Source organism: Camelus bactrianus, chromosome 2 (genome assembly GCF_048773025.1).
Source record: "Camelus bactrianus isolate YW-2024 breed Bactrian camel chromosome 2, ASM4877302v1, whole genome shotgun sequence".
Classification (NCBI taxonomy): domain Eukaryota; kingdom Metazoa; phylum Chordata; class Mammalia; order Artiodactyla; family Camelidae; genus Camelus; species Camelus bactrianus.
Window position 1 is genome coordinate 109,250,791 of NC_133540.1, and position 26,521 is coordinate 109,277,311.

General features: G+C 39.8%; 1 protein-coding gene across 3 annotated transcripts in view; it reads right to left on the reverse strand.

The window, feature by feature from the left end:
- PGM2 (phosphoglucomutase 2) overlaps positions 1 to 9,129 on the reverse strand; it is a 34,445-nt gene extending 25,316 nt beyond the window's left edge. The window contains exons 1-2 of one of the 3 annotated variants that reach the window (XR_012501276.1): positions 8,959 to 9,129; positions 4,658 to 4,825 (exon numbers count right to left, since the gene is read on the reverse strand). Coding sequence is in view for 2 of the 3 variants with exons in the window: in XM_074349379.1 (XP_074205480.1) it covers positions 4,658 to 4,825; positions 8,959 to 9,009 (219 nt within the window). In the remaining variant the exon portion in view is untranslated. The remainder of the gene's footprint in view (positions 1 to 4,657; positions 4,826 to 8,958) is intronic. The other 2 variants (XM_074349379.1, XM_074349374.1) reach the window with 2 other exon arrangements.
- Between the last annotated feature and the right edge of the window lie 17,392 nt (positions 9,130 to 26,521).

The window sequence follows — 26,521 nt, forward strand, 5'->3', positions numbered from 1 at the left end:
ACTGGCTTTATTGTCATTTTCTTTCAAAGCCTGTACTCCTTCTTTACTCTAAGTTCAAGAAAGTCTGAGGACAGGGAGGTGTTTCAGATATTTCTGCCTGCGGGTGGGTCAGTGGGTCAAAGAACCTCAACACGCTTGGTAAGATTTTGACATGTAACAGATCTAAACTTGTTCTGTTTGTCTGCGATACTGTTTTCCAGCAGGCAGCTCTTAAGGAGGCTCTATCAGTCCGCCAGTATAAAGATAAAAGTTGTGCAGAGTTGGGGCTATTCCCACCTGCCTAGAAATGGTGGAGCACACAATTCCTGCACCTCCATGCCTCCAATAGCCTCATATCAGTTTGAAATATGGAAGATTAGAAAACCTTTGAACTCAAGAGGTTTAGGTAACTGGATAAAATAGGTTTTATTACGGAACAAAAAGCACTCTGGTTGATTGGGCAATAATGACGGTTCGTATTACTCATTTCACTTTGGTTGAAAGAAATCCTGTAAAAGATAACTGTAACTCTTCACAGGTCTGTTGCCAGAGTAGGGCCAATCTAGAAAGCCTTTAGTTTTTCTTGTACAAAAATATGATATTGGGCATATCTTCTGCAGTTGAATGATACAAGGTAATGAGGATACACGTGCACTGGTTTTGTGGGGTTTCGCAGGTTTCCCCAGAAGGTACCCAGACGCTCACAGGCTACAGCTTACAACAGTGAAGCACCCTCTCCCTGGCCCTGGTCGACCCCTGTGTTGTGGCCCCAGTGTTCAAGGGGGCAAAAAGTATTTAGCCTTAGTCTAAAATCCTTTCATCTTCAAATTGCTCTAAAAAATTCTGGGGCATGCTGGCTGAGAGAATGGTCACAGGAAGGGTGAAGGCTTTTTCCAGAGAAAAGTCTCAGTGAGGGATCAGGGAGGTTTTCAGAATCAAAATATTATCACATAACACAAGAAATAAACTTTAGATAGCTTCAAAAGGTCAAACTATGACCAATATGTGAAAGCTACAGAAAGGAAGATTTCGGCTCAAAATAATGAAACCATTCTTTAACGAGAACAATCCAAAGACAGAATGGCTATTTCAGGAGACAATCAGTTTTCCATCACTGATGCGTCATGGCTCAGTTAAGTAACCTAGAGGAAATTATAACCTCTGTCAATGAGGCAAACAATAGCTCCACTAGTCTCTATCCTGTTTCCCACTGGGGTGTTCTTGACTCACATACATCTGCTTCTTAAATCCAAAGAGATAAATGTGGGGGCACCAACAGGGTGAGAGTCCACCGCAGAGACCAGCGGGCCAGGGGGCCTGGGCCACAGTAAAAGCCAGCATGTTCTGCCAGGTCACACTACCCCAGCTTGGGCGTGGAAGCCGGGTGGTTTGTCTGGGAAATCCGTTTCCTCTAATTTTGAAACCACTCCTAAGATTTAAAAAATTCACCTGCTGTTCTTATAAAATTGTCTAAACTCTTAACATCTTTGTCTCCTATTGTGTAAGTGTTCCAGTGCAGCTGGACGATCACGTCAGAGTGGTGGTTATTACAGAGGAAATTATCCCGATGGGTGGCTAGTTGAATCAGATGGCCTTTAAAGGAACTCGGGTTTTTTGTTTTCTTTTTAACACAGTTTTGTAGGATTCTTGGCTATCACAGGGTCTACTCCCAGAAGAGATCATTTCTTATAGCAGGGAGGGTATGTAAAACAGGTCCTCGGACCTTTCTGGGCACAGATTTCATCATTCCTAGAAAGTAAGATGCAGATGAATATAGGAGAAAAGGCTCAGGTTTATCTAGAAGGCTTTGGAATTCCCTAACATTAATTAATTAAGCTTAACAGGAGCTATGACCAATTGGATTTTCAAAGACGGCTACACCAATATATTTCATCCCACATGCCCCTCTAATGTGACACTGACTTTTCTCCATTGAGAGGGTGTCTGCATGCCCTCTTCTTGAATATGGTAGAAGTGATTCTGTGTGACATTCAAGCCCAGGTCATAAAAGTCAACCCAGCTTCCCCCTGGTGTGCACACACTCTCTCTGGATGCTCTCCTGGGCCCTAGGAAGCCCAGGGCCCCATGGGGTGTTCCAGCCCCAGATAAGGTCTCAACCAGCAGCCAGCAATGACTGCAGACACATGAGTGAGGGCACTTTAAAGGACTCCACACTCCAAGTCGGCCCAGGTGATGCTAAATGCAGCAGAGATGAGCCATCCCGACTGAGCTCTACCCACATTACAGATTTGTGAGCAAAATAAATGCGGTTGTGACTTAAAATCACTATGTTCTGGGTGATTTGTTGTGTAGTCCTAGTAACTGGAGCAGAAGGTGACCTGACCCTACAGAGCGATTCCATGTATCCGTCAACGACAACAGGAGTTCCAGGCTCACGTATTCCAAGCCTTCCCTCCGAGAAGATCTCAGGGAGCCCTCCTGCTTAACAGGAATTTGCAGCCAGTAGTCCCCTGGCAACTCTGTACCCTTAGGCAAGATTTCCTTCTTAGGGTTTTGTTAGGACTTGTCCAACTCTGCCTTTACACTGGGAGGTATGTGTAAGGTACCTGTAATCACCAGTAGTCAATTTTCCCCAGCCTTTTCTTTCCCAGAATTAAAGTGACCTCATTTTTAACAAGTCTAAGTAGTTGAAGAAACAGAACAATCTGTTCCACTTTCTTTCCTTCATAAACAGAACTCTCGACACTCAGCAGCAGCTGTTTTATCAAAGGCTTCATCTTTATTTCTAAAAGTTGGGTCTAGACTCTGACAGTAAAATTTGCAAATGAAGGCAAGGGAACTCAGCGATACTTTCCACCTATACTATAAATTAAAACTGAACAGAATGGGCTGTAGGTTATTCTGGCAGTTAGAAAAGATTTTCAACGCTTACATCTGCACAACCATAACAAAAATTACAAGACCATGAAAGTCGGTCAGCTTAGTTGGTGGATTTGCACTGGAATGAAAGCTCCATGGTGGAATCTATCTGTTTTAGTCATTATTATATCCCCAGTGTCTGGCACCCAATAAATCTGCTGAATGAATGAACGAATGGCTATGTGAGTTTTGAAATAGTACCACTTCAACCGACTGCACAAGACCAACTTTATGGAGTAAATGTGACTCCCTGTGCCTAGGCAAACCCACAGGCTCATCCACAATGAAAAAAATTAGGTCTATCAGATCCAACAGGAGACTGGGGTTAAATTAATTAAATGAGAATGTCATTATACTGGGGTAGCTTTAATACTTCAGGAGCCCAGTAAGCAAATCAAAACCCTGCCCTGTAAATGCCTCAACGTTAAGAAATCACACCCTAAGAGTCACAGCCAATCACAGCCAGCTTGGTTTCCCAAATAAGGCACCTGGTTGAGCTATAGCCCTTTGAGCAATTTCCTTGCTTTGTTCCTGCCTTGTCTCTGAAAAGTCTTTCCCCAGCTCCTGTCAGTGGAGAGCTCTGAGGGGGAACAGAAATGCGTGACCCCAAATTACGCCACTCTGGTATGTGGGTCATTTTGAGCTGAACGCAATCAAGACCCAACAGACTAAAGACAAATTTTACCTCTTCCTTAACTACCTAACAAGAATTCAGATATGGAGTTTGAACCAGAAAGAGAGCTATTACCAGAGATAACTTTTAATCTGAAAGATTATTTGTATGGCAGGGCAAACATCTAGTCACCAAACACCTGCTCCTCTACTGACCTGTAGGGGAGAGGGATATATACGTATATCTATATCTATATCTACCTATTTTAAAAGTTCTTCTATTGTTCTTTCCCACTTCGAAGCCCCAGGCCCCTCTCCCATTCCTTGGCTGGGAATGGCATATAAGCCTCCACTGCTGAATTGCCCTTGGGCCTTATTATCTTAATGGGGCTCCCACACATATGTAATTAAAATTGTCTTTAGCACTTCAGTAAGAATAATATGATCCAGCAATTCCACTCCTGGCCATATAACCAGAGGGAACCTTAATTCAAAAAGATGCATGTACCCCAATGTTCACAGCAGCACTATTTACAACAGCCAAGACATGAAAACATCCCAAATGTCCATCGACAGATGACTGGATAAAGAAGCTGTGGTATATTTATACAATGGAATACTACTCAGCCATAAAAAAATAAAATAATGCCATTTGCAGCAATATGGATGGAACTGGAGATTGTCATTCTAAGGGAAGTAAGCCAAAAAGAGAAAGAAAAATACCATATGATATCATATATATATACACACACACATACATATATGTAAAATCTGGAAAAAAAAGACAAATGAACTAATTTATAAAATAGAAACAGACAGACATAGAAAACAAGCTTATGGTTACGGGGAGGTGGGGGAAGGGGTTGAGAAGGGGTAAATTGGGAGTTTGAGATTTGCAGATACTAACTAATATATATAAAATAGATAAACAACAAGTTTATATTGTATAGCATAGGGAACTATATTAAATATCTTGTAGTAACTTACGGTGAAAAGAATATGAAAATGAATATACGTATGTTCATGTAGGACTAAAGCACTGTGCTATCACCAGAAATTGACACAACATTGTAAACTGACTATACTTCAATAAAAATATATTTTAAAAAAGTGTTACAAATAAAAACTACCTATGGAGTGTCAAAAAAAAAAAAAAAAGTAACTAAGAAATATAAAAATGTGGTACCTGTGTAGTCTGGATGATGGTCAAGTCATTCATATGAGAAATTCCTGGCCCCATAGCAGCTCGCAGGCCAGCTGTCCCAAACTCCATTCGCGCTCCAAAACATTTTTGTAGTTCTTCTTTATTACCTTCTGCAATTAGTTGTTTCACTGACTCGAAAGTTAAAGGATTCTGCAAAACAGATATGTATACACCATACAGCCAGATGAATAACACAACGGGAAATCTGAAATATAAAAAAACCCACAATAATTCTAATGTACAAATGGGAAAAAAATTAATATATATTCTGTCTTTGCTCCAGCATCTAAGAGAGTGAAGAGATGAAAAGCTTTTCAATTTTCTGATGCTTTTGAAATTTGAAATATGAAGTTGGTTTTAAAAAAATTATCATGTATAATATTTAGTTTTTGTTCCTAGTTTCTGGCAGAGGTCATAAAATTTTTGGAATTTCCTGAGTGATTAGGGTGAGAGGAACATCTTTTGTTATTCATAATAAACTCATCCATACCTGAGTTTATGCTAATGAGGTGACTCTAGGGAACTAACCAAGCGATTAGAAGGTTGGAACTTTCAGTCACCAATAGCCAATGATTTAATTAATCATGCCTGTGTAACAGAACCTCCATAAAAACCCTACACAGCACGGTCTGGGGAGCTTCTGTGCTGATGAACACAGGGATGTGCTGGGAGAGAGGTGCCTGGAGAGGGCATGGAAGCTCCACACCCCCTCCCACACACCCCGACCTTGGGTTCTCTTTCACTTCGCTGTTCTTGAGTTGCGTCCTTCACAGTAAAACTGGTAACAGTAAGTAAAGTGCTTTCCTGAGTTCCATGAGCTGTTCTAGCAAATTATCAAACCTGAAAAGGGGGTCATGAGACCCCTGATTTATCACTAGTTGGTCAGAAGTACGGGTGACAATCTAGGACTTTTTGTGGGGATCTGAGGTGGGGGCAGTCTTGTGGGACTGAGCCCTTAAGCTGCGGCACCTGTGTTAGAATTGAAATTGTAGGACACCCAGCTGATGTCCGGAGAAATAGAAAATAGCTTGGTGTGAAAAACTCACACATTTGATGTTAGAAATGTTGTGAATAAAAGGCAATAGTTTCTCCTTTATAAGTATTATTCTCTTTCCTACCAAGGTAAGCATTTTTGGAGAAAAGGAATGAACATATAGGTTATGGAGTCTAATACCCAGAATGGAACCCCAGCCACAACACCACTCATCGACTTTATGCTCCTGGAGGATTATTTAGCTTCTTGAATTCTCAGTTGCCTCATCTGTAAAATGGGAACAATCTAGACTCTTCCTTACAAGGTGGTTTTGAGGTGGTTTACATTAAATTAATGTAAAACACTTTTCTCTATCTGGCACCTAGTAGTAATCAAACGTTCGTTTTCTTCTCTAATGTTTTCAGATTTCCCCAGAGAGTGATAAGCTTATATAATTTAAATCAAAACCTTTGCTCATGTTTTAAAAGCTGTACAATACTTTCACACACCTGGTCAAATCTGAATCTTGCAATGACTGTAAGAGGCAGGCAAATTAAAAAAAAAACATTTTATAGGTGGAGAAGCTTCAGAGATTAAGTGTCTTGCTTAAACTGCATGATAAACATTAACTTAGTACCTTTTCTATTATTAACTGCTTCAAATAGACAGTCACATGAATCACTTAAGTTCATTTTCTATTGCTCTATTTTTGTTGTACAATAGTTGCATAAAATGTTAAGAATGGAGAAAAATGACAATTACGTTAATTCTATTACCAAATTTTTCCCTTAAGAATTCAGGGTAACACTAGAGTGAGTATTTTGGTCTTAGAGTCATCACCTCAGTAGATGAACATGCAGGTCAAGACGTGGCCACATAATTAAACTTAGAAATGCTATTGCAATAAAATGCTGGCTTGCTGGAATTAAGCCCACATTTCCAGATTGTTCCAGATTCAAGAGGAAACAAGCAAAAGCCCTTCTTTTGGATTAAAAGCAATAGCCACAGAGCACAATCTGACCTATCCGATTGTCAGGTGTTAGGGCTCAGGTCTGCAACATAAAAGAGGTTCAACCAACATTGCTGAGTGAAAAGACAAACTTATTTACAAAACAGAAACAGACTCACAGACATAGAAATCAAACTTATGGTTACAAGGGCAGGAAGGGTGTGGGAAGAGATAAATTGGGAGTTCAAGATTTGCAGATACTAATATATATAAAATAGATAAACAACAAGTTCATACTGTAATGCACAGGGAACTATTTTCACTATCTTGTAGTAACTTACGGTGAAAAAGACTATGAAAACGAATATATGTATGTTCATGTATGACTGAAGCGTGCTGTACACCAGAAATTGACCCACTGTAAACTGACTATACTTCAATAAAAATATATATACAATAAAATACATATTGCTGAGTGAATGAGGAAACACAGAGACTATAAGGTCACACCCAGTAGCCAGTGATTCTTTCATTCACAGTGTAGATTTGGAAAATCCTAATTGGTCTTTGACATCCATAAAAGACCAAATAGCCTGAGAGCAACCAAAGGAGGCAGAGCAGTAAGAATAAAAAGTCGAGAGGGCAGCAGAGACTAGAACCAGGATTGGGAGTGACATGTCTGTCAGCATCCAGTGGAACAGGGACGGAGGGTGAATGCCTGGCACCCTGAGTCTGGGGCAGTCAGACCAGAGGGCTGCAATGCCTTTAGCTGGTGGGAAGTTCCCTCTGAATGCCTGTCTCAAGCCAAAGAAGAAACTGAGGAGAGGACAGGAGGAGTGGCAGCAATTAAAAAATGAAAAGGCCAACATCCCCTCACCTCTATCCAGTGAGGCATTCTCCATACCCACAGATAGAACAGTGTGTGGAAACTGGGATTCTATGTGTTCAAAGGGAAAGTTTTTTGGAACCAATTCATCACCAACTATGATTTTTCAAGATTTCTATACACTGCCAGTTACTGAGTTATCAGAAATGGAGACCTTTTCCTTTCCTAAAGAATTACAAGAATTACAAAGGAAAAGCACCCAAGGAGTTGCCAACAGCATCCAGAAACCGGATGTGCTGGCATTTCGTGGGCAGGGGCTTGGGAGTGAAGAGGAAGGCCTGGCCCCTGCAGACAGGCCTCAGTCTTCCTCACTGACTCCACAGGTATTTCCGGTCTCTATTATGTGTGGTGCAGGCCTCTGGATGAGGGAAGTTAGTGAAGGAGTGGGCAGGGCCGACTACATGATTTGCAAGATCCAGTGCAAATGAAAAAAGGGATCCCTTGTCAAAAAATTTTAAAAGAATTTCAAAGCAGGACAGCAGATTATTAAATCAAGCGCTGGGCCCTCCTAGGAGAACGGGTCCTCTGTGACCCAGTGGATCTCACGCCTTTGAAGTCAGCCCTGGAGACAGACGTTAAACAAATAAACCCACTAGCAAGTGTTTTTGTTCTTGGCCAGTCGTAGTACGAGCTATGAGAGAAACGAATAGTCTGTTTAGGGAGAGTATTACGGAGACATAATTTACCCTTGGGAACCAGGGAAGGCCTCTCTACATAAGCCACATTTAAATTCAGACCTGAAACATGAGTAACAACATGAAAAGCAAGTCCAGCAGAAGACAGAAGAGAGGAACTTTCCGGGAATACAAACAGCGTGTATGAGCGAGAGACTCAAGTTAGAAAGGAGAGAGGGAGTGACGTCCGGAGCTGGGTCCCCGATTCTCTCTTTGCTCGAGCATCTAAGACAGTGAAGAGATGAAACACCAAGGAGCGCTGTGTCTAAGGGGGTTCCCTCTCTTCTTGGCAAAGTCAGAGACCTGGAAAAACGCCTAAAGCCCGGCAGGCCGAACCCGGAGGACCCAAGCTTGCAACCAAGTACTTGGTAAGGCTGCTCTGCCAAGTTTCCAGAAAAGGAAGAAATAGGCGGCACAGAACAATTCAGGGTCGGTGGGGGATGCACAGGCGACTGCAGAGGACGAGCTGGCGGTCTGAGTGGCAGAAACAAGAGCTCGCCTCAATTAGACTCCGCCGCGCTCAGACCAACCCGGCATGCTCCCCTACTCCCGAACTTGCAGTCCCCGCCCGCCAGATGGCTGGTTTTGTCCTGGGACAACCTTTCCTGGACAAACTTCGAATCTGCCACAAGCCGGCCGGACCCGAGGAGGCCTGGCTGCAGCCGCCGCGTCCCCCTCCTCCGTCTTCCGGCGGGCCCCGCGCGGCCCCGCGGCGTGGGAGGGGAGGGAAGGAAGGAAGCGCCGGCACCGGCTCTCGCCCCCACCTCCTCCGGGCACTCTCGGCCCCCGGCCACCCCTCACCTTGTCCCATCGCAGCCACAGGGCCGTCTCCTGGTCCAGCCGGGTGTCCATGCCGGGGCCGCCGCCTCCCGGAGCCGCCGCCGCTGTCCCCGCGCTGCCACCACCGAGTCTAGGGGCAGGCGAGCTCGTCCTTCCGGCAGGGCGGGCCGAGGCTGGGGCGGGGCGGGGCGGGCCGGCTCCGGAGCCAGCCGCGTCCCCGAGGACAATGACGCGCTCGCGGGAGCGCGCCTCCTGGCCCTGCACCCGCGCGCCTCCGGGGTAGCCCGCTAGACCTCGGCGGGTACCGTGAGGTCGAGCTGGGGGTGCTGAGTCTTCAACGTCCTCTTTGAAAGCTCCCGACGCCACCCTCATTCATAGAGCCACAGTTGGCCTGGAATGCATATTTGCTTGTGACCTGATATGAGGAATGGACTCAGGTTTCTTTTTTCTTTTTTCTCCTGGATATCCAGTTGACCTAGCACCATTATTTGAAATTAAGTCCTTTCCTCTTTTTCTGCAGCGCCACCTCTGAAATAAATGAAGTGTTCATACATGTGTCATTTTTTAAAGCCTTTTTTTAAAGTTGAAGTATAGTTGCTGTACAATATTATATAGGTTACAGGTGTACAATATAGTGATTCACAGTTACTCCATTTACAGTTATTATAAAATATTGGCTTTATTCCCCATGATGTACAATACATTCTTGTAGCTTTACACCCAATAGTTTGTACTTCTTACTCCCCCACCCCTATATTGTCTCTCTGGTAACTACTAGTTTGTTCTCTATGTCTGTGAGTCTGCTTCTTTTTTGTTATGTTCACTGGTTAGTTGTATTTGTTAGATTCCGCATATAAGTGATATCATACAGTATTTGTCTTTCTCTGTCTAACTTATTTCACTTAGCTTAATACCCTCCAAGTCCATCGGTGTTGCAGCAAAAGACAAAATTTTGAGTGGGCAACATTCGTTGTTTACTGGAACAGCAGGCAACATTCCCTTTCCACACAGATCGCACTTGACCTTGTTTCCTTTCAAATATCAGAGCTCTCCCTGGTGGGGCTGTGCACTCCAGCCTTCAGCTAGGGTAGGGATGGAGTGGAGAGGTTGGTATGAAGGCACTGGGAATCAGAGTTCTTATCACACACTCCGTGAAGCGGGTGGTTGGTGCTGAGTCTCTGCTACAATTCAAAAGGTGTGGGGAGTGGGGTGGCCAGAGAATATTTTGACACTTTTCATTACATTCCTCAGCACAGAAGTTATGGGCCCATGAGGACATCCCATCAGAACTATTTTAACTTCCCTTTGGGACACCAAGGGGCAGGTTTTTTAGTGCTCAATATTCAAGGAAAGAAAGCAAGTAGGATTTTTCAAGCCCAGAAGATCTTTTCACAAGGAAGTTGCCAGGTTGTAAATACCCTAAGTTAAATGCCCTTAATTTGTGAAAGCCACCAAGATCTCAGGTACTGAGCTGAAAACAATGCACAATAGTCTCACTCTGTTGCTCCCTTTTGCTTCCCATTTGAAGCAGAAAAAATCCTCTGAGGTTATGTCAGGGGGTCTCTACATGCAGGAGACTTTCCCAGGGTCTCTTGTAACTAAGATGTCCGCACTGTAGGTCTTTTCCATTCTGACAATGATGCTACAATGACCTGAAGCAGTTGATTCCCACACATGACCCCCAAAATTAACATTTCATGTCTGTGGAAGCCCATGTAGAATAAGAAAATGTTGGAGCAGAAAGAGTTCTTTGAGAACAATTCAGACCTCGTCTTATGGATGAAGGAACAGAGACATAGAAAATGTCCAAGTCCTTCTTGGAGACCCACAGCTGGTCACAGACAGAGCCAGGATTCTCATACCTGGTCTCCTGATTTTCAAGTCCCATGTTTAATCTCCAGTTCCACTCAGCCCATTTCTACACATGTCCATAGAAGGAAGTCCCATGAACTCTGGCAACCTATTTCCATGTGATAGCAACTGGCGCTTGATGAAAAATAAATATTAACCATCTCTGGCATCAGTTACGTTAGGTGATGCTCAAAATAGCTTAATTTGTTTGTGCATGCTCTCCTGCTGCCTGAGAACTGTTTTACGCGTTGATGTCCCATTTTCCTTGGGAACCTTCCCAGCGTCCCCAGACACCTTGTCAGCAATTCTACCAGCTCCTTTATATCCAGCCCAGGAACAGGTATTCTAAAACTTTTTATTTGGGGAAATTTTAAATATTTACTAAAATTGATCGCCATGTAACTATCACCCAAGTGAACTATGATTATCCATGCCAATCTTGTTTTGTGTACCCATTTCTCCCTCCTGCATATTTTGAAGAAGATTCCACACATCATATGATTTCATCTATACAATTTTTAGCATGTATCTCTAGAAGGTAAGGATACATTAAAAATAACCACAAAATCTCTCACCTAAAATTTTTAAAGTTCAAGTTAATCATCCTTAACATTATTAAATGTCCATTCAGTGTTCAAATTGTCCCATATCTAGTAAGCAACTAATTTTTTAATTAAAAAAAAATAGTTCACTTGAATCAGGAGTCGAATAATCTTGCCGTTGGTTGATAAGGCTTTTAGATCTCTGTTAATTTATAGGTTGTGACTAAATTTCCTTGCAATTTATTTGTTGACAAAACTGGGTTGTTTGTCCTGTAGGGGTTCCCACAGTCTGGATTTTGCTGATTGCATCTCCATGGTGTCTGTTACTGTGTTCCTCTGTCTCTTGTACTGCTTGTAAATTCATCACGTTATAATTTTCTCTTTGTGGTCTCTCCCTCACTAGACTCCCTGAGGACAGGAATGGTGTTTTACTTATCTTTGTCTACCCAGAGCCCAGCACTGTAAGTGCCCAATAAATGGGTGACGAAATGAATGAAATCACGAGGCTGTTTGTTCTTCCCTCATGTAGGAAAAGGGACGGCTCTAGTCAGGACTGGATCTTGGCTCCACCCTTTGTTCTCTGGGGTCTCTGGGCAAGTCACTTAACCTCTCCTGGCCTCAGTCTCCTTATATCTAAAATGGAAGCCATAACAATGACCACCTCAGAGAGGGTGATGTGGGGCTTACACGAGGAGTTACAGGTAAAATGCTTAGCCTAGTGCCTGGCATGGAGTAAGCCCGCAATGAACGTTAGCTGTTATCGTGGAAGTTTTACTAGCTCAGCATTCTGTGTTAGTAGGATAGCCTAGGCTAAGCTGCAGTGATAGACTAATCCCGAAATCTCAAGACTTAATGAAACAAAGTTTTTTTTCTTGCTCATGTTCATGCTCAGGTTAAGTCAGTGGATGCTATACTCTGTACAGTCACTCAGGGAACTGAATGTTTCCATCTTGTGACTCATCCGTCTTGATACGTGGCCTCTGCAGTCACCATAGACAGGTGTGGGGGTCACGCAGTGGCTCAAGTGCTTGTGCCTGGAAGTGGCGTGTGTCACTCCTACTCCTATTTTATTAGCTAGAATTCATCATAGGAACCTGCTGAGCTGCCAGAGTTCCAGGAAGTGTAGACAATCTATGTGCCCAGGAAGGAGAAGAGAATTGGGTAGCAACCAACCTCATGGTCACTACCATACGTTCAACGTTGCTTGTGATTAAATCTTAGGATGGTTGCAAATACCAATGATTCATATATATTTCTAACAAGCAAGGAGTAATTCTTAGCCATCATTCAGTCAAAATTTAGACCCACCACCTGATAGAACAGTCTTTTCTCCTCCATACAGTAGAGTGAGGGAGCCTTTGTGATAGAAATCAGATCACTTCCCTCTCCTGTTTTCAGTCCTCCATGGCTTCATAATGTACTTAGAATTAAAACTGTATCTTGTACCAGGGCCTTCAAAGCTCTGCTTAAGCTGTCCCCTAGCCTGATTTCCTGTCACTTTTCTCACTCACTTCGATCAGCCATGCTATTTTCTGTGCTGATCCTTGAAAATGTGTCCGGTAAAAGCTGGTCTGAAGCCTATGCCTGCATTGCTTTCTGAGATACCCCAATGACAAATATCCACACTTAATTCAGGCTTTTGCTCCGGTATCACCTCATTAGAAAGACTCTTCTCTGTCAAGTGCTAGTAAATATTTAACAACTAGCTCTCTAACATAAAAACCCTGACTTGTAGTATTTGCCAATTTCTGTGGTATAAATACATCCACCATGGTTGATTGCAAACTGCCAATATGACATCATTGAACAAAGAGTCAGGAGGAGATGTGGAGTTGTATACCGTAATGTCATGTTTCCAACACACAGATAGAAGACATGTAAATAATTTAAAGAGCAGAAGTAATAGTAACAGGTAGTAAAATACATAGAAAATGGCAAGTTTTTTTTTTTAATGAAAATGGCAAGTTTTGAGTATTTACTACATTAAAAAAATTTTAGGGGGGTGGTAATTAGGTTCATTTATTTATTTTATATTTTTAATGGAGGTCCTGGGGATTGAACCCCCCGTTTTTATTATAATGTATTTACTTGGAAGTTTATAAAATTTGATTTTTAATGAAGGCTTTAAGAACTGGCCAGCAAAATTCCTAAAAATGTATTAGTCAGCTCTGGTGAGCCACTCTGAGCTGTCACCAACACACCATGGCCTCTCCTAAAATAGGATCTGCACCCTTCTCTTATCTTACTTTGTTATTCTTCAAAGTGTTTATCACTACCTGCCATGATATTATAAATTTGATGTTAACAGTGTCTGTCTACCCTGCTGTAATATAAACTTTTTTCCTGACTGAGTCCCCAGCACGTGGAACAGTGCTTGGTTCGTAATAGATGTTCAATAAGTATTTGTTGAAGGATGAATCATTGTGTCTTCTCACACACATGAAGAAAAAGGAAAGATGGGATATAGTAATAATATAAGGTACAGAGGTAACACCTATATGAACCTTTTCTCTAAAACCAGCTAATATTTCTGAATTTAACCAAAAAAAGTGGACTCTGTCACTGCTCTCTAGGGCCCCGATTTCAAGGCTGATGGGAGAACGAGTAGGCATGTGTCAACAGACTTTATCAGTACCCTCGTTACTGTGGCCATAAACCCAAAGTACACCAACAGCAAACATTTCTGCAAACCAGCTGGAGTTTAATGGTCTTCCTCAGTGGGAAAAAAAAAATTGTAGCTATCTCTTATTTATGCCTATTTTCATTAAATAAATTTCTGAAATTGGCTAGTTTTCTCCCATTGCTCATTTTAATAATTCTTCACACTTGAGCTCCCACTAGGCCTTCTGATGAGTAAACATTTATCACCAGGGCTGGGTTGCATTCCCTTAGCCCAGCTTCCTCTTTCCACTTCTCTTTTTCCTCTTCATGGTGTCCAGTTGTCTAGCACATCTTCCCACCACCCCCTGACCTGTCACAGCCAGATCTCCAGGGACGAGTCATTATTCTCACTAGGTGGGTGACTAGTTAAGCATCACTGCACCCTTTTGCCTGAGGTGTTTGGGCATTAGCCTGGGCACTAATGAGCTGGTGAATTTAGTAAAACACTGTCATCGAAGTGCTCTGTGTCTCAGTTTCTGCCTTAGTTAGAGGAAGGAACACCTGACCATGTCATCAGAGTGTGTGAGGGTAAATCCCCCTACGAGATTCTTGTCCCACAGTTTCTGTTTGGGTAGCCACCAAGTAAATTTATTGTGCTCCAAAAGAAGCTGCATAATACACTGCGTTTTTCTTTTTCATCAAGATTATTTTGATCTACCACCTTTTCACTTCAATCATTTCTAATTCTCCCTGCATTAAAATGAAATTTAGTTTGTACTTCTTGAAGTGAACAATATTAGAAACAAGACCAGGAGTCACCTGCTAAAAGAAGTACTTGCCCCCAGTGAAATTATATTGCAAAGATAATACACAAATCATAATTTATGGTGGACAATCCAGCCTTAAATTCCTTAAAGAACATTGTGTTTATCTCAAGAAAAAATGTTTTTAATTTGTAAAGTTTCCCATTCTAAGTGCTGTTCAGTTTAGCTCTAATCCCATTTCCTTTTCTTCAATGATTTAAGCCTTTAAGGCTGCTTTTCTACCTGTAGAGACTGGATTATTGCTTTTGATGACTCATGCATCCCCTTCCTTATAGGAAGATTATAAATCCACCAGGGGAGTAACTTCCCCTCCCCATCGATGTGAGCTTGGCTGTGTGACTTGCTTTGCTGTGGAATGTGAGGAGATACGAATGGGTAGCATTTGAACAAAAATCTGAACAGGCACCACATGTTTCAGGCAGCTCTTTTCCCTCCGTCACTGAGCAGGTGTACCACGTGGTGCTGTTCCTCTGGTTTGCATCTGGGGATGCCACAAGCAGCAAGTCATAGCACCTGACCCCACACCTGCCATGTAATGTGGCAAAGAAAGAAATGTTTGCTACTGCAAACCATTGGGATTTGTGGGCTCATTTATTACTGCAGCAAAGCTGACTGACCCATCCTGAAGTGGCTTTTGCCTGCTTTGAAGATGGCTGGGATAAAGGAAAGTTTGGATTTTAAAAGTTAGCCCTTCTAACTTCTCCCACACCATATTAAGATAAACATATTCAGAAAAAGTTCCCTAATCATATTTGATATTTCCCCTGGGTCACCAGCTGAATGAGGGACAATCAGGATTTTAGCCTCCTCTTAATGATAAATAAAACAACAAAAATACAAAACCACAATGTTTCTCAACAAACCCCAGGCACCATGTACCTTAAATAATTGAAAAGTTTTGACTATTAAATTTTCATTTTTTGTTTTTCAAAATGCTCTCAGTATAGCACACAAATAAACAGACTTCTGCAAAAAGCACAAAGGAAAAAATTTCCACAGTTCTTGAATACTGAAAATTATCAGATTCTGAGAAATACTACGTCATAGTTCGTCTTGATGAAATCTTATCAAAATGTGGTTTGATAACTCTAATTTGCTCTAGATAAGCTCCTTTTAGGATTAAAGGCTTAGATAATTATGCAGTTGGACATCTAAATAATTAAAGATTTTCAGTGAATTTTATCATTTCTGTACATCAAATGTCCCATTGACTAGCTTTATGTCTTAATGTTCATTTACATTTTTACATATATATGTTTGTATGTATTAGCTTTTCATTTTAGTAATGGAGAAAAAAATTCCATGAAGTTAACTTTTAAAACATTGTTTTTCACAGGAATGTGCTAAAACATTGAATGGTTTAACTTCTGTAACACAGATAAAATACATCTAATACACCGAAGGCAAGATGCAGGAAATGTAATAATGAACAATGAAAATAGGATAAGAAAGGCTCAGAAACGTAAATAAACAACCTCAAATCACAGAATCAATCTGACAGATAAACATTAAAATACTAGTATTATTAATGGTAAGACTCGGATTGAGGCTTTGCACCAAGAATATCAGGTTAGCCACATACTTTACTCCCACCCATTCCAAAGCCACACTAATGTGGAAATAAAGGGACATTTTAGGAAGACATACATCTACCAGGACAAAGAGAATTGGGAGAGGTGGGAAACAGCTGCACATGTTGGAGGCTGGAAAGCAGATAGAAGAATGTGGCTGATTTTGCAGCCTGGAGGGAGCTGAATCCTAACCCAGCAGAGAAAGCCCAGACCCCTAAAGACTCAGGAACTGGTAGCCCCAGACAATTCTACAAGTAAAGTGAAAGTGGAGCTAAAAACAGAAAGCCTGGCTGGAAGTCTGTTTAAGAAGCAGTTAGATCTCTACACTTGTCCTCCACACCAATGACCATTGCCCCTTTGCCACATACACACCAGCAGAGAGGGCTGAAGGTTTATTTTCTGGTTCTAAAGTAAGAGTCTCTTGACTGAGGAACCCAGATATGAGTTAAGATCAAGATACCCAAGTGAAGGTAGGAGGAATAGGAAAAAATTATTTACTGGACAGTCTCACATAAATCAATGAAATTGGAATACTCCCTCACATCATATATGAAAATAAACTCAAAAGGTTTAAAGACATAAATATAAGACATGACAGCATAAAACTCCTAGAAGAGAACATAGGCAAAACATTCTCTGACATAAATAGTAGCAATATTTTCCTAGATCAGTCTCCCAATGCAAAAGAAATGAAAGCAAAAATAAGCAAATGAGATCTAATCAAACTTAAAAGCTTTTGCACAGCAAAGGAGAACGTCCATAAAATGAAAAGACAACCAACAGAATGGGAGACAATATTTACAAGTGATGTGAATGACAGGGGCTAATTTCCAAAATATGCAAACAGTTCATGCAACTCAATAACAGCAACAACAAAACCCCCAAACAACCCAATCAAAAAATAGGGAGAAGACCTAAATAGACATTTCTCCAAAGAAGACATACAGATGGCCAACAGGCACATGAAAAGATGCTCAACATCACTAATTATTAGAGAAATGCAAATTAAAACTACAGTGAGGTATCACCTCACACTGTTCAGAATGGCTATCATCAAAAAGTCTACAAATGATAAGTGCTGGAGAGGATGTGGAGAAAAGGGAATCCTCCTACACTGTTGGTGGAAATGTAATTTGGTCTTCAGCAGCCACTGTGGAAGACAGTATGGAGGGTACTAAAAAATTAAAAATAGAGATACTATATGACCAAGCAATCCAACTCTTGGTCATATATCTGGAAGAAACTCTAATTCAAAAAGATGCATGCCTCCCAATGTTCATAGCAGCACTGTTTACAATAGCCAAGACATGGAAGCAACCTAAGTGTCTATCAATGGATGAATGGATAAAGAAGAGGTGGTGTATATATACAATGGAATATTACTCAGCCATAAAAAATGAAATAATACACGCTATTTGCAGCAACATGGATGGACCTAGAGAATATCATGCTAAGTGAAATAAGTCAGACAGAGAAAGTCAAACATTGTATCATATCACTTATATGTAGAATCTAAAAAGCAACACAAATTTATTTACAAAACAGAGACTCACAGACATAGAAAACAAACTTATGGTTATCAAAGGGGAAAGGGAAGGGGAAGGAATAAATTAGGAGTATGGGATTAACAGATGCACACTACTATATATAAAATAGACAAATAGAAAGTATTTACCATATAGCACAGGAAACTGCATTCAGTATCTTGTAATAACCTTAATGGAAAACAATCTGAAAAAAATATATATATAACTGAATCACTTTGCTGTACACCCAAAACTAACATAACATTGTGAATCAACTATACTTCAAGAAAATAAATTATTTACTGAATATTGATGCTGACCCAGGCATTTTGCCAATCTATCTTCCCAGAAAAGAGTGAGCCTTATGTGAGAATACAACCAGCCCAAAAAAGAAAGAATGAGAGCTATGAATATAGAGTTTCGCACGATGAAATGGGTAGGAAAGCAGCCTTACGATGAATCTCTCGTAGCACATAGAACTTCTAATCAGTTTTTCGTGCCATACTCTTAAATGTGAGAAGTCAGCCAAGAATCACCAGATTTTTAGCAACCCTCTCATATGAAAGACAGAAGCCAAAATAAACAAGAAGAAGTGAAAAAAATCTGGGGGGGAGGGTACAGCTCAGTGGTAGAGCAGATGCCTAGCATGCATGAGGTCATGGGTTCGATCTCTAGTACATCAGTTAAATAAAAAGTAACAATAATAAATAAACAAACTTAATTATCCACCCCCCAAAACCCTTCAAAAACAAACAAATAATAAAATGAAAAAAATCTATGTATCAAATGCTGCTGAGAAGAAAGTAAGAAAGTTCAGAAATGATCACTGGAATAAAGGTTACACAGATTCCAGGTATTTGCTGGAGATTTCCAGCCTGCAGAATGAGGCCATTAGCCTCCTAGGTCAGTGATTCCCAAACCAAAATTACCTAGAGCCCCTTTAAAAAAAAACCTCATTCACACACGTAAATACTCACACACATGCACAAACACACCCACTTAAAGCTGAGCTAGAGTGAGATCACCGGGTTTTACTGGGCAAGACTTGGAATTTACATTTTGAGACATTGTAGTTCTGATTCTGGTGGACAGCAAGGCCTGGGGAACACTGGCTAGATTTTATCCAGAACAGGAGCCGATAGCTGGGCATTGGCCATGTCTACAATGCCTGTCCTTTCTCAAACTTCATATATTTTTTCCTCAACAATGTTTCATATCTTGAAGCTTGCATTAATATGGGCTTTATACCTAGTATCTTTTTGAGCATCCTGTTTTAAAATAGTCATTTTGCCTTACAGAGTAAATGGACTGTGCTTCATAAAGGATTTTTCTTCTAGAGTTTTGTGTTATTACAGGAGATGTCTGTTCTCATACATAAGCACACTTGTCATTCAGATATGGAAGACCTCTCTTAATTACAGTGTTAGATAAGCTTTGAGACAAAGAGGCCAAACTCCTTCAATGGCTTTTGTAAAGAACAACTTACACAGCAAACAATACAGTTTCTGATTCAGTTACTCATCCTGCAGCCATCTTTTAAGCCATAAAGACTTCCTGTAACGTAAAAATAAGTAATGATTTTTCTTGCATTAACTTGATTACTTATTTCTATTATGCAACCTGGTAAAACTATTCTCATCTCTGAAAGTAAAAATAACCATTTTAAAACGGCTTCTTTTTATTGTGGTAAAATATACATAACATTATTTACCACTTTAATTATTTTCAAGTGTACGTTCTCTGGTGTTAAGTACATTCACATTGTTGTGTTACCAGTATTACCATCTAACTCCAGAACTAAAACAGCTCTTTTTTAAATTTCTGAAGATAGTTGTTTTATATGCTTAAGAGCTACTAAAAAAAACTAAGTGTTGGCCAAACTATTAAAAACTAATATACATATTAAGAAACTATTAATAGAATAACTTGTATCTTGAAATATCATATTTTCCTCTTTTTTCACCTATATTAGTTTTCTATTGCTGGATAACAAATTACCTGAGTTTAGCAACTAAAAACAACGACTGTTTTACATTCCTTTTGTCATATTAAGTCTTTGAAATCTGATGAGTCAGTTACACTGACATTACTTCTCAGTTCGTGCTAGCCTCATTCCAAGAGCTCCGTACCGGCCTGTTAAACAAACGTACTTGCTGCATGAAGACGCACCAGTTACAACGAGGACTGCGGGGACCTGAGTAACTGAGAGCTTGTTCTAGATCGCAGCAGCAGAAGCCTGCAGGATAAACGCGTGAGCCCGTGGCCGTTGTGCCAATTACAATGGTTTACTTTGTACCATCCTGGTTCTGTAGGAGGCCTGTGAACGGTCTTAGCCAGATGCGCTCCATCTAGAGGAGGGGCTGGGAACTCCAGGGCATGGTTTCGGTCAAGACACCACAGATGAGGCGAGGGTATAGCTCAAGTGGTAGAGTGCATGCTTAGCAAGCATAAGGTCGTGGGTTCAATCCCCAGTACTTCCTATAAAAAGAAATAAGCCTAATTACTTCCCCGTACTTAAAAAATAAAAATAAAAGGTACCATGGGAGGATTCAGTCTAAACAATATCAATGTTCCAAGACCTGTTTACTAACAGACTTGAACTAAGGAAAGCTATACAAGGTACAAATTATCATTAAGAGCATATTACAACTGTAGTTGTGATTGCAAATTACTAGGGCAACTCACATGTACACAGAAAGGTAGTTCTGTAGTCCTACAGCAGATCTGTTTTTCCTGCCTCCACCATGAGGAGGCGGAGAATGCTCACTCACACACTGGTGATGGGAGTGTGTGTTGGGAGAGCCACCTTGGAAAACAGGTGAAATAGAAAATGTACACACTGTAAGCTTCAGCATTTCCATCTTGCGTAGATCACGTGGAGCTGGAGTCTGTGAACATTTTCTGTGACAGGCCAGGTAGGAAATATTGCCGGCTCTGTGGGCGGAAGATCTTTGTTCCAGCTGCTCAACTCTGCTACTGCGGTCGGAAAGCAGCCAGGGGCAACATGGAACTGAATGGGTGTGTTTATATTCCAATAACATTTCATTTGTAGACATTGAAATTTGAATTTCATATAATATTCTCATGTCACAGATATCCTTTTTTTTTTTTTCTCCAACTGTTTCAAGTATACCAATCATTCCCAGCTTGTGGCCCATAGGAAAAGAAGCAGCAGACTGTCCCAGAGGAACTGTGGCACATGTGTAGAGAGAGGCTCATGCAGGAAGTTTCCAGCAGTGCAACTTGTAATCACAACAAAATAAAAAGTCTACCTACCACAGAAACACAGACAGCAAGCAATAGTTTGTGATATACTCCTAGGGTGGAACACTGCCCAGCACTGAAAATGCATGAACTACAGCTACATGTATCAGTATGAATGGAGCCAAACACTTAGTGTCGATCAGAAAAGCAAGTCACAGAAGAATTCATACACTATGATACAGTTACATTAAGCATTTTTTTAAAAAGAGCAGAATTAAACAATACCTAGGTGATACAATGCCGAAGAAAGACAAGGAAATTATAAACACATAATTCAAGAAAATGGTTCCCTTTGGGATGAGGAGAGATGAAGATACATTGCAAGCAGTATAAAGAAGCTTTTAAGTTACTGGAATTTTCCTATTTTCTAAATTTTCATGCTGAGCATGTAGGAGTTTCTTTTCTTTTCATGCTTTAAGGTGTATATATATATAAATAATACACACTTATAAATGTATATTTTACTAAAATATAATCTAACTTTTAAAAAAGCATAAGCTACTGAAAATTTGGCATTGGTATAGTGCTTTGTTTCACAGATTTGTTTGCATATTAGGCATTTAGCAAATGAATCAGTTTTGTAGGAAAGGGAGCCCTCTTCAGGAAATATGTCCAATGTTGTTAAAGACTTTGAATAGAAAATGTGAACTTAAAAAAAAAAAAATACCAAACGCTCAGAGAATCACAGGACTAAGATGAACTTTATGAGATGTTTTATGTCTAATCTTAACCAATATAAAGTATTTTATTTTTAGACATCTCTGGGAAGAATTTTTTTTTCTATTTTCATTTAATAATATGACTTAATTTACTTTAAAAATCCCATTTCCTTTATTTCTTAATTTTTATTTCTTACCAATTTATAAACTCCCTTAGATTGTTTTCTTGGAAGATTTAAGGTTTAACTACGGGAATGCTTATCAAGGGATGCCTCCCTTGACCTGTGATAATGCCAACAGGTGGGAAATGCTGAATTTCTTGTCATTGGCAATGGCTCATATATTCTTGCAAGTATTTCAGAATTCTATTTCTATTCAAAGAGAAAAACTCTATCCAGATCTAAGATCTTGCGGGGATTAGACTGGTTTGCCCGAATATTTAACATAAGCCTTCATTTAAGTGTATCTTATATTAAGTCTATGAAAATGATCTAAATAAAAAATTACCATTTAGTCAGCAATTACTACAAATATAGTGGAATTAATAAATACATTTTTTGGTCCAGGCATTGCAATTTAGTTAAATAAAATTTGTTCATTTCTTAATTCACTAAACAAGTACTTACTATTATTATTATAACCTTAAATCAAATGTAATACTTATTCTCCTAGATCATCTTACACCATCATTGTATTAAGAATAATCTTTCAAAGGATTTCCTTTTTTTACATTATATGTTAATTTTTAAAAATTGGAAAATATTTTAATGTATTATTTTCCTTTTCTTTCATGGATATAAAACTTAATTTCTATTAAAGGTTTTATTGGCCCTAAAATTGTTTTAGAGAAAAACATGTACTTGTTTAAAACAAATTGTACCACTTTTATTTTTTATGGAAGAGTGAAAAGTAGGCAGCAGAAATTAGAATCCTAGAATTTTAAAACCGGAAGAGATTTTAGAGATCATTTTGTCTATTGCCTTCTCCTGACTCCTGAGGGCAGCTGTCCTCAGTGTAAACTGAGTTCTAAAGTGGTCACTTGTTTTTCCCCAAATCATATAATTTTAGTAATTGAGGCAACTCTTTTAATCAGTTGTAAGTGAAATTATGTAGAAGGTTGGGTTTTATCTTAGTGCAGTAGTTTCTTTAGCAGTCTCTTGGCATGTCTACTCTTTTACCTTTGGGTAGCTGGGCGGCAGTGTTGTGTAGCGGGATAAAGCTTTCGAGTCGGAGAGAGCTGGGAGCTGGCTCTTGCCACTTGGTGGCAGAATTTGGGCAAATTACTAGGTATCTAAATGGGAATAATAATGCATACCCTATGGTGTTGTCATGGGCTTAAAAGAGATTCATAGTGCTTGGAACACAATAGATCTTCAGTTAATAGTAGCTGTCATTATTATGAGCTGTATATTTTATTAGCTGTATATTTATTATTATTATCCTTAGCTGTGTATTTTCATATTATTACTTGTTTATTTTTATTACTGATGTTATTTAATGCTTATATGCATTTTCATCTGAAATTCATTTCTTAATTACATATGTGCCGTAATTCACTACATATTCCCACAGTCCTTAGCAGAGTGCCTTGTATCATATTTAATTCATTAGTGTCTCTGTTTCCTCATTTGTATTAGGAGGAAAGGGTTGGAAAGGATATTTCAAAATCCCTCATAGTCCTAAGTTTCCATTTGTTCATTAGATGTTTTTTTTAAACTAAAAAAATCCCTGCTTCTCAGAGGGGAGTTTTCAAGTCTGAATTACTACATCAACTTCTTACAGTAATTCACTCTTCTACACAATGAGAAATACTGGATTAAACATCATTGTTAGAAGTTTTAAAAAAATGCTGTGGTTGGGGTGGAGGATAAATCACTGTTTAATAAGTGTTGTCAGGCAAGCAGAACAGTAGGGAGAAAAATTAGCTTTGCTCTGGACTTCGTGTTGTATTCTGAAGTCCACTGCAGATGGGTCAAAGAGTTGAGTATTAAAACTAATCTATCAAAGAAACAAATCTTTGGAAAAATGGAATGCCAAATTTAATTCAGTTATGGAGGAGAAAATACATCTCTGAATATTGAGAAGTGTAGGCTGCGACCAGATTTGCAATGCATATGATCAAATCTGTTGAGGTCAAACTAAAAGCTGTGTACACACAGTGTATTGAGATAAATATTGAAATAAATGAATAGAATAGAGGAAGCAAATGCAATGATGACATCTGATAAAAGCTTTACTATTGACATATAGCAAGCTCACCAATGTACAAGCCAGCAAGGAGAATTCCTTCAGCAAGCATTAAAGCTGATCCAGAATAAGAGATATTTCATTGTCTCATGGAAAGAACCTATGGGCCAATAGAAAGAAGAAATATAAAATAAGGTAGCAAAAGTTTTTAAAAAATTATAATGTCCAGTAGAGCCAGGGCTACATGGTCACCATGGGAAAACAGAATGTGCTTTCTCACTGCAGAAGGAACGTTTCTGGAGAATAAGTTTCCAATATGTAGTAGGCGCTTTAAAAACTATCCATACCCTTTGACCCACTAATACTATTTTGGAGATATACCCTAAGGAAATAAACTTAAAGGAAGTGACATCACTTGTAGAAGCACAAATATAGCTGCTCTGTTTATAATACAAAATAAAAGAATAGAAAGGGAAAGAGAGTTTATGCCAACAACAAAAAAAATATGGGACATATTGATCCACATATGTATATGTGTGTATGTACATATGTGTGTTTGTGTACACATATAATACATATACATTGACATAGTCTCTAGGCAGAAAAAGTTTGTGTGGTCTGTGTAAATACTTGGAATTTTTTGAAAATAATCTTAAGGTGAAGAAGAGAAGCCCAGGATAGTAGTTATGTACTGACTGTAGCTGTAACCATTCATGAAATGATTGTTTATTTAGCTGACTTAAATCTCATGGCCTCTCTTTCCTCTGTGAAGCAGATGACTAAATTGTTTGTTGAAAATCCTTGGAAATGAGGAAGGTAAGAGATGATGGAAGGCGGGATCTTGGAAAGAATCTGTAAGAACTGATGTAGCTGCTTTGGGGAGCAAGATAAGGAGGCAAGTATTCTTAGAAGGACTCTGGCTGAGGTCACAGATCATGAATTTGTTGCAGTCTAAAAAGTGATTTTTTTTCCTGACACTAATCCAAAATCAGAATGTGGGAGTGAAAAAATGGAGATCGAGTCAGGAAACAAAAGTTAGAGTTTGCAGAGAGGTGACAAGAATGACAAAGGAACAAGTGAGTTGAAGTGTGGTAAATATATCAGTCATCTGGTTGAAGGTAATGGAAATGAACCATTAACTTCAGTACATAATGAATAGCTCAGAGATCAAAGGGACGGTTAGAGAATCAGGCTTAAAACAACAGACGGGAACCAAGGGAGATGAGGCAGCCTACACAGGAATGAATGACCAGGAGACCCTGCTGGAATGGCTATCCCTGTTGCCTAGGAGCCAGCAGGGCTCCTCCGACTGCCACTACACCTGCCCCACCTGGACTTTGCAGCCCTGAAAACATACTAAACTATCCTTTTGTTCCTAGAGGTTAAGAATTGAGGCCTCAGGCAGGAGCATCCAACTGGCTAACCCTTGATCACGTGTCCAGGAAGGGGAGAGAAGTGTCTGGCTCCTGCAGCCTCCATACTGGGAATGAGTCTTTACCTCCCAGCAGACTCTCACCTTAGGGATTCCTCCCAATTAGAAATGGGGATTTAGACGCTGAAAAGGAAAACAAACAACACACAAACAACAACAAACCCTATCAATCACTGTAGTGAGAAAGAGTGGGTGAGTGCTGGACCATTGGTTCTGGGATTATAGAAGATGTGGGAAGAGAGCGGGATAATGGTACTGGAGGTCTGGATGCATGTTTAAATGTCAATGACGAGAATGCTGGAAAGAGAGGAGAGTGTCGGAGACACTAGAGAGACACTAGGACATTTGAGTTTAAAATTTCAAAGGGGGAGCACACAAGATTTCTAGGCATGGACACAGTTGTAGTTATGCAGCAAAGACAGCCAGGAGAAGACTTGGAATGATGGGAACGGGAGAGAGGTAATCTTCTATGTCTTAAAACTACCCTGGCTCATAGCAGAGAGCCTGGCCCTAAAATAAGTAAGTGAATGAATGTTGAATGGATTCTTTGCTTCTGTAGAGTTTTCTGTATTTCTGATTTATATATATAAAAAAAAAAAGCAGAAAGTTGTACTGAAGGTTTACCCTGATAATAACTTAATCTGATTTTCTGCATGACTTCGAGGTATGACATAACAGAGTCATGAGGCCTAAAAACACCCAGCCTTACTGGCAGTTTGCTTTATAAACTAGGCATTCGTATTGCCTTATTTGTAGAGATAGAGCTAAACAATTTTAGTGCATCTCTCTGTTAGGTTTATTTACTTATTTATTTTTTAATTGAAGTATAGTTGATTTTCAGTGTTGTGTTAGTTTCTGGTGTACAGCATAGTGATTCAGTTGTACACATATATATATTCTTTTCTGTATTCTTTTTCATTATAAGTTATTACAAAATATTAAATATAGTTTCCCATAGTCCTATACAACAGGACCTTGTTTATCTATTTTATATATAGTAGTATCTGCTAATTCTAAACTCCTAGTTTATCCCTCCCTAACCTCTCCCCCTGTGGTAACCATAAGTTTGTTTTCTACGTCTGTGAGTCTCTTTCTGTTTTGTAAATAAGTTCATTTGTATCAATTTT